This window comes from Phyllobates terribilis, unplaced genomic scaffold (assembly GCF_046119375.1).
Source record: "Phyllobates terribilis strain yellow unplaced genomic scaffold, ASM4611937v1 Scaffold_5__5_contigs__length_657084704, whole genome shotgun sequence".
Lineage (NCBI taxonomy): Eukaryota > Metazoa > Chordata > Amphibia > Anura > Dendrobatidae > Phyllobates > Phyllobates terribilis.
Window position 1 is genome coordinate 60,334,997 of NW_027362765.1, and position 9,269 is coordinate 60,344,265.

Below are 9,269 nucleotides of genomic sequence, written 5' to 3' on the forward strand. Positions count from 1 at the left end.
TCCACTGCTCCTTGATCATGTTTTTCATGGGCAATAGTAATTTCCACACTTTCTCTTTGGAATCCTAAGCAGCCCAGTGATCCTTTCATATACTGATACAAGGGGATAATTCATACATATACCTTTTTACCATGAGGAAGGGTACATCATCCCGAAAACGTTGTTAGACTTCACTGTGTGGTGTAATTTTTTTTTAGATATACGAGGAAAGAAAAGTAAAACGCATTCAAAAACATTCCTTTTTGTGCCTATTTTTGTGGTGCAATTCCTCCATGCACTAAAAAATTTTTTAGCTACCCAAAATCAGGACAGTCCTTCTGGATCCAGGACAGTTGGGAGATATGTTACTGTAATAGACCATAGTATGTGTGAATGTGCGAAAGTGATCGGTTCTTGGTCCACTTAAACATCTAAAGAAATAAGAAATATAAATCCAAACACAAGGATATTACTTTTATAAGCTGATGTTTAATAAACATTGGTAACAAGATTGAAGATTCTCTTCCTCTGAATCTGACATCAAGCGCGGGGAGATGGTACTGTACGTCAGGGGTGGCGAACCTCAAGTCCACAGGCAGATTTCCCTTTCTTCAGATTACCTTTTCTTCGGCCCCCAGGCAGTTTCCCGGGCTCCACAGTGCTTGATCCAGCAATTGTGTTTTGATGGCCACTAGCCTTTCAATGTCTTCTTGCTCTGTGAGCACGTGCACACACTGTTCATTACTGAATGCTGAGGCATGTGCAATTAAAGATTATATATCCCGACATCAGTGCCAGCGTCAATACGTACTTTGTGGGCCGAGTTTGTACAGTCCCCAAAAAATGGTATAAATATCCAAATGGCCCTTGGCAGAAAAAAGGTCCCCACCCCTGCTGTAGGTGATGGGACAGTTGCCAAACAGCTATTTGATTCACATCTAGTCTGATCCAGTGGAATACCAAAATTGGCGACAGACCATGTAGTCACTATAAGGTCTGAGAGCTGGAGGGTTGTAGGCTCGGTCCCAAACAGGCGGCATCTTCGTTTCAAAAGGTTATACATTCTTAGTTTGCAAAGTTTATGATAAGTTTATGAGGGCGGTCACAGAGATTTGTTGCTGGGGTGTGTGTACTTTTTCTCCTGAATGATGGTGTCCAACCATAAGCTGGTGTTGTCATACAGTGGAAAAAAAGAACACTCCCTCAGAAGTTCAGAAGAATATAAAGCAGAGTTAAGTGTAAATATCAAAACCTCCAGCTTTTATCTCAGTAGAGCTGAGCTGAGTGTGATTACAAACACCTATAGGAGCTCCCCTCTCACACTAGCAGCTCAGCTGTATCATCCTCCCAGGAAAAATGCGAAAAGGGATGATGGTAATCAAGGATGAAAATAATAAGGTGCTATGAGAGGAACACATGCAGCCACTATGAGATGAGGAGCCTGTTACTGAACAGCTCTGCCCACTACCCGAGCGTTCAAATTTCAAAAGTTTCTGTTTCCTCAGACTGCAGATGCAGTTGCAAACAATGGTGGAGCAGGAGCCGTCAGCTTTTTGCTCACCCATTCAGACAGTGTGCCTGAGTTCCAGAGCAACAGGTGCAATGATGTCACTAGATCACGCCTGCTGCACAGAGCATTAGTCCACATACAGCACAGACTAGATCGTTGGATTGTGGAAACAGCGATAGATAAATACTTTTTGTGACAGTACATTTTTCTGCAAGGTGAGGATGGTACACCATACTGTATTAGGGAGCATGGAAGGGTAATCACTATATTGGGGAGCATGGTAGGGAAATCATACTGTACTGGGGAGCATGGTTATGGCCTCAGACTATATTGAGATTCACTGTGGGGGCATTCAACTGTATTGGGGGCAACATACTGTACTAGGGAGAATGGAGATCATCTCATACAGTATTTGGGGCACTGTGGTGGCCTTATACTATATTTTGTGGCAATGTAGGGGCATCATCCTTTTTTGAGTGGCACTGTGGGGGCTTTATAATATGAATGAAGGTACTGTGTAGGACATCATAGTGTGTGAAATGGCTCTGTTGGGGCATTGATATGGAAATTCTCTTTACTAGCAAAGATCTGTTTTTTACGAATGATTTGTATAAAAATTAATTTATTCAGAATAAGAGTTACAATTAAAAAAGGATACACATAAGAGATAAAAATAAATAACTGTCTATGAAGACTGGTCTACTTTATTACCTAAAGCTTTCAGGATTTAAAAGGGAACCTGTCACCTGATTCATTCTGCTCAAAATGCAGGCAGCATGAATCAGAGCCTGGCTGCACAATTGCAGCCCGGTATATTTTTCTCTGAAATGCTCTTCCATTTCAGAAACGAAAAAATATACTTTAAAATCCAGCCGGGTACCATAGCAAGAGATGAGACTAGTCAGGCTCTGCCCCTGTCCACCTTTTCCTAATGCTGAATGCTGCGCCAGGTGATTGATAGGTTTCTCACTATGGGAGAGACCTGTCAATCACCTCTACCAGCCCTGGTAAAATCTGGCAGATCGTGACTATGGGAGAAACCTATAAATCACCTGGAGCAGAGCTAGAAAAAGCTGGACAGGGGCTGAGCTGAAGTAGTCTCGGCTCCTCGATCTCACCAGCAAGATCTTTAATGTATATTTTCTCTGAAATGGCAACAATTTTCATTTTTCAAAAATCGTTTCTTGATGTTCTGAACAACGCACTCTTCTCATCAATCAACATTGTTCTTCAGTTACAGACAAGAAGTCTGCATCCCAAGTCATTGTTATCAAAACATTTTCACAGTTCAACAGAGAAAACTACAATGTAGCTTACATATATATATATACTAAAAAGAACATGCCAATTGATTAATGTAAGCAATATTGGAAATTTATATAACATAATCGCTATAGAATAATTATTTTCATTATTAGCATTCACTATGGGGCAAAATGCACCATCACGGGCATCATAATGTGCATGTGGTGAGTCCTGTAGAGGAAAGATGCGTTATACTGGCTAGAGGGCAATGTGAGGGCATCATACTGTGTGGATAAAATCAAAGGGGCATTGTAGCGGGTGGGACACTATGGAGAATCACTTACAGTACTACTTCGGTGTGTTAGCCACAACACATTTCCCTTTTCTCCAAGATTAAAAACTGGAAAGTAATTTTCCATGACTGTGCCTATGTACCGTGACCCAGATACATAATTGTTTTAGGTGTATTATTTGGATATTAATTGCTTTTCCATAACAAAAGGTGATTGGTAATTGTATATATTTTCTAATTATCATTTAGTGCTGTACATAACCAAACATTCCCATTCTCTTGTAGACATGTGCCTTTACTTGTTTACTTGTTTACAATGTGTATTCTTGTACATAATTGTCAATTAAATGGTTAAAAAAAAGAAAATGGCTACTTCCCTGTGTGAGTTCTCTGATGTCTAATAGCATTTGATTTTTGATTAAAACACTTCCCACATTCTGAACATGAAAATGGCTTCTTTCCTGTGTGAATTTTCAGATGTGAAACAAGAGATGGTTTATTTATAAAACATTTCCCACACTCTGAACATGAAAATGGCTTCTCCCCTGTGTGAATTCTCTGATGTGTAACAAGATTTGATTTCTGATTAAAACATTTCCCACATTGTGAACATGAAAATGGCTTCTCCATAGTGTGAGTTCTCTGATGTGTAACAAGATTTGTTTTCTTTGCAAAACATTTCCTACATTCTGAACATGAGAATGGCTTTTCTCCTGTGTGACTTCTCTGATGTATAACAAGATTTGTTTTCTCTGTAAAACTTTTCCCACATTGTGAACAAGAATATGGCATCTCCCCTGTGTGAATTCTCTGATGTATAATAAGATTGGTTTTCTCTGTAAAACATTTCCCACATTCCAAACATGAATATGGCTTCTCCCCTGTGTGTCTTTTCTGATGTTTAACAAGATTTGTTTTCTCTGTAAAACATTTCCCACACTCTGAACATGAAAATGGCTTCTCCCCTGTGTGAATTTTCTGATGTTTAACAAGATTTGTTTTCTCTGTAAAACATTTCCCACATTCCGAACAAGAATATGGCTTTTCCCCTGTATGAATTCTCTGATGTATAATAAGATTTGTGTTCCACTTAAAACATTTCCCACATTCCAAACACGAAAATGGCTTACCCCCTGTGTGAATTCTCTGGTGTGTCACAAGTTGGTATTTCTCACTATAACATTTCCCACATTCTGAACATGAAAAAGGCTTCTCTGTAATGTGAGCTATTTGATGTTCAGCAGCCCTGCTGTGACTTTTGTTTAGCACATAAGTCTTTGATGAAGCAGAAGAAAGAACTTGTTGAAAAGTATTAGATGAAAGATATTTTCTTTGAAGGACTTTAGGTCTATCTGGGATAATGACGTGTTCTTCACATGTATTTGGCGTAAAGCCATGGTCTTCTGCTATAAAATCTGAAAACATCAGAAATCCCTCTGAGCTCTTGGTACAGTCATCTGCCAAGAATAAAATAGATTTTTTTTCTCAATAACATTGACTTGAAAATATATCATATATTTTTATATTTCCTTGCAAATTATAATGCAATTCAATTATCAAGTGAGTATAACAGTTGTCCCATTTGCTTGAGCAGGCGAATTTGAGAGTTTGAACCATAGATACGATTGAAAAAGGACATGTCTCTCACCGTTTGCCGGACAGCCATAGGCAGTGTTCACATTTGGATTCTGTAGTTATATTTGTCTATTCCATTTTAGAAACAATCATAATTTATGTTCAAAACTGATCTGTTGCACAACTGAAGCAGACAGAAGCAGAGTGGCTCCATTGATTATTATGGGGTCCATTTGAGTTCAGTTATGTGTCATTTTATTAAAAGGAAAAACAAAGTTCTGCATGATGCACTTTTTTATCACTCTAAAAAGTGACCGGGATAAAAGTAATTGCGCCATATTTATTCACGTCATTTATTGATGACTCATAATAATATGTCCAATGTATGGTACAGGTTGTTACGAATAAATATGTTTATATTTATTGTAATTGTTTAGGAGCTTTATAATTAACAGTAACTCTACACAAAATAAGAATCTCTTACTTTTTAACACTTATATTGTACCAGTGTATAGAGGCATATCTGAACACACCAGTATATTTTGCTTATAAAGAAGAATACTATTAAGGTTTTTAGGCTGAGAAAATTCTCGTACATGATGTGGCTGGCTGGCAATGTTTCTACTTCCTTTTCTCATCGGTCCTACGACAATAACATGTTTCAAAACTATAGTTAGAGACATCCAATGAGCAAAACGTCCAATGCTAGATGGGACTGTTAATTCAGAAGTATCTGTAGAGGAGAAACCTCCATACAAAACAGTGTAATAAAAAAAAAAAGGACTTTTTATGCGTAAAATCCACATTAAAAAATCCTGTGAGAATCCTAAAAAATGTAACACATAATTCTACAAGTCCAGTGATTTGAGTAAAATCTATGACTTCGCTTCACATTTAGTGGTCACTACTCACCTGTGCGGTTATCTGTAGGAATCTCCTCTTTACACCGCTCATCACTCTTCACATATGTCTCTGTAGTATTAATACGGGTCCGATCTTTACCCTAAAACAAATATTTTACAAGTCACAGACAGATGGAGAAGTCGTGAGAAATAATTTTGAAAAAAAGAACAGAAATGAACATGGCAATCAAAAATTATATAACAGCAGTTGTTATCACAGAGCTGCAGATCTCCTGTATAAATCCAACCAGCAATCTCCATAACCAGAAAATTGTGAGAAGATTCAGACAACATCTAATGTCTATGATAAGTTTTATCCTGTCATCTCCACCAGATATAAAACATACACTGAATGGCCACATTGTGAGAAGATCCAGACAACATCTAATGTCTATGATCAGCTTTATCCTGTCATCTCCACCAGATATAAAACATACACTGAATGGCCACATTGTGAGAAGATCCAGACAACATCTAATGTCTATGATCAGCTTTATCCTGTCATCTCCACCAAGTATAAAACATACACTGAATGGCCACATTGTGAGAAGATCCAGACAACATCTAATGTCTATGATCAGCTTTATCCTGTCATCTTCACCAAGTATAAAACATACACTGAATAGCCACATTGTGAGAAGATCCAGACAACATCTAATGTCTATGATCAGCTTTATCCTGTCATCTCCACCAAGTATAAAACATATACTGAATGGCCACATTGTGAGAAGATCCAGACAACATCTAATGTCTATGATCAGCTTTATCCTGTCATCTCCACCAAGTATAAAACATACACTGAATGGCCACATTGTGAGAAGATCCAGACAACATCTATTGTCTATGATCAGCTTTATCCTGTCATCTCCACCAAGTATAAAACATACACTGAATGGCCACATTGTGAGAAGATCCAGACAACATCTAATGTCTATGATCAGCTTTATCCTGTCATCTCCACCAATTATAAAACATACACTGAATGGCCACATTGTGAGAAGATCCAGACAACATCTAATGTCTATGATCAGCTTTATCCTGTCATCTCCACCAGATATAAAACATACACTGAATGGCCACATTGTGAGAAGATCCAGACAACATCTAATGTCTATGATCAGCTTTATCCTGTCATCTCCACCAAGTATAAAACATACACTGAATAGCCACATTGTGAGAAGATCCAGACAACATCTAATGTCTATGATCAGCTTTATCCTGTCATCTCTACCAAGTATAAAATATACACTGAAGGGCACATTTATTAGAGACAAGTATGTATTATTGTATTGGACCTCTTTTTACCTTCAGAAACTCAGCTATTCATCGCGTCACAAATTTTACTAGGTGCTGAAATAATTCTGTGCAAATATTGACATGATGGCTTCTTACATATGATGCAAACTAGATGGACATGCTCTAAACAACCTGTTCTACCCCCTACCAGAATTGCTCTACAGAATTATGATCTGGGGACCATGAAGGCTGGGGAAGCAGGAAAAACAACACTGTCATGTTCGTTGAAGCAATCCATGACTATGCGACAAATGTGGCATGGGGCACTGTCCTTCTACCATAGGGTAAATGGTTACTATGAAGTGATGAACTCAGTAGGCCAAAATGCTTGATTAAACTCCAGGGCACAAACATCCATCAACAGATATCGGATGACCAAGCAAGAGCCATGAAAACATTCCCTGCACCACTAGTCCACCTCTAACAGTCTGAAATGTTGATACCTGAAAATGAAGAATACATGGAATCATGCTGTTTGTGCCAAATACTGACACTCCCATCAGCGCTGCAACAGAAATCTGGATTCATGTGACCAGACAATGTTTTTCCGCTGCTCAGTAATAAAAATTTTTGCTCTCTTTTGCCCAATTAAGTTTATCCTTTCTTTTTCCTTTAGACAGCGAACTGGCCATCAGCTGCTATAGCCCATTTATGTGAAGCAACAACTAGTGCATTTGGACATGTTAGTTGGACACCAATGCTGTATTCAGCTGCAATTTGCTTAACCTGTTCCTCAAAATGATTCTTGATTTCTTCCTCAACGAGTTGTTTATGTCCACAAGATCTTCTTACATTGTAGTTTTTTTTCTCAATCACAACATTCTCAGTATATTCTAGACATCATTGCACATAAAAACGTCATAAACTTGGCAATTATTAAAGAAATGTCTGGGTTAATGTAACATCAGTTATTGTGCCCCATCAGTCACTTCATCTTCACTTCCTAATGTGGATTCACACTGAAAACTGATCTTGTACTTTTATGCTGCACTCCGGAATCCTGTGTCCATTGTACAGGATAGTTTCAACTACGAAAGGGCTAATTTTTCTTATAATTTGGTCAGTGTATAATACTGGTGGATAAAACAAGTCTGAACACAAGACCTTCACAGCCATCTACACATCACAGGGGAGATTTCATGACACCTTCTCCCCATCTACCTGAGGATCCTGAGGAACACCGGGATTTTCTTGTTTACAGTCCTGTGGAAGAAGAGGACGGGGACATCTCTCTGATGTTGTCCTCTTACTGGATAGAACTGGAGGAAACAATACAGGGAGTGAATTAATTCATTACATACAGATAATTATACGCCGTGTGTATTTAGTCCTGTCTATTACCTGGTGATGTGAGGGGCTGGGGAACCTCCATCATGATGTCCTTGTACAGATCTTTGTGTCCTTCTAAATACTCCCACTCCTCCATGGAGAAATAGACAGTGACATCCTGACACCTTATAGGAACCTGACACATACAATGATACTGTCATCCCCCGATCCCTTTATAGTGTTACTGTATAATGTCCCAGCATTCCCAGCAGCGTCACCTCTCCAGTCAGCAGCTCAATCATCTTGTAGGTGAGTTCTAGGATCTTCTGGTCATTGATGTCCTCATGTATCAGGGGGTGAGGTGGAGGCCCTGTGATAGGGCTCAGGGGTCTTCCCCATCCCTCAGACACAGGGTCCTGACAGCGCTCACTAGAGGTCTTCTTCACTACTGTGTAATCCTGGTTATGGAGAGACACATTAATAAATCTCACTACAGACATTTCCAGAGTCCTCACCTCTCCAGTTCTGTCCATCTGTTATTTCCATAGATAAGAATGATATAATGTGACATCATCAGAATCTCACCTCTCCAGTAAGCTTGAAGAGGATCTCTAGGGTGAGGTGTAATATCCTCTCCGCCATCTTGTCCCTGTCCCTATCCATCCTTGATGGGTCAATCAGGAAAATTCTCTTATATAGAAGATCTCCACTGAGAGGATCCGATATTGTAGGGACCTGAATGGGGAGAAGATGACGATGTAACATCATAAAGATCCCATGTAAGAAATCTCCGGAGCTGTTACCGGCTTCACATGATCACTACATCCAGTCATGGCCCCGTCTTGCCCCCGGTATAACACACAATCACATTATCATAGGCCAACAGCCCGAAACACCGTGTCTGCAAATTGAGATTCTGATTTGGCTTTTATCCTAAGTCATATTGCATGACTCGTTAAAGGGTCGATTGTGACTTGTAGGATTGCTGCTTCCAATAGGTGGCGCTATAGAGTTCAAGTCCTATTTTTCTCTGAAGAGGCAATTTGCAAATCACATTATAGTCACATACACAGGCTCAGCACTGAGGGGGTTAATAGTAATGGGGGATCTCCACATACCTCCACCTGCAGAGCCGCCACCACATATATGGCTGTTCTGTGCGCACAGGACCTGTGATGAGGTCAAACGAGGGGAGGAGTCA

At 39.3% G+C, this 9,269-nt stretch overlaps 1 protein-coding gene across 1 annotated transcript in view; it reads right to left on the bottom strand.

Annotated features, from left to right (window-relative positions):
* LOC141271452 (uncharacterized) overlaps positions 1–9,258 on the bottom strand; it is a 55,905-nt gene extending 46,647 nt beyond the window's left edge. Inside the window, exons 1-7 of the mRNA XM_073681523.1 lie at positions 9,187–9,258; positions 8,654–8,803; positions 8,347–8,526; positions 8,141–8,264; positions 7,961–8,058; positions 5,514–5,604; positions 3,399–4,483 (exon numbers count right to left, since the gene is read on the bottom strand). Coding sequence (XP_073537624.1) covers positions 3,399–4,483; positions 5,514–5,604; positions 7,961–8,058; positions 8,141–8,264; positions 8,347–8,526; positions 8,654–8,731 — 1,656 coding nt within the window. The 5' untranslated portion in view covers positions 8,732–8,803; positions 9,187–9,258. The remainder of the gene's footprint in view (positions 1–3,398; positions 4,484–5,513; positions 5,605–7,960; positions 8,059–8,140; positions 8,265–8,346; positions 8,527–8,653; positions 8,804–9,186) is intronic.
* Between the last annotated feature and the right edge of the window lie 11 nt (positions 9,259–9,269).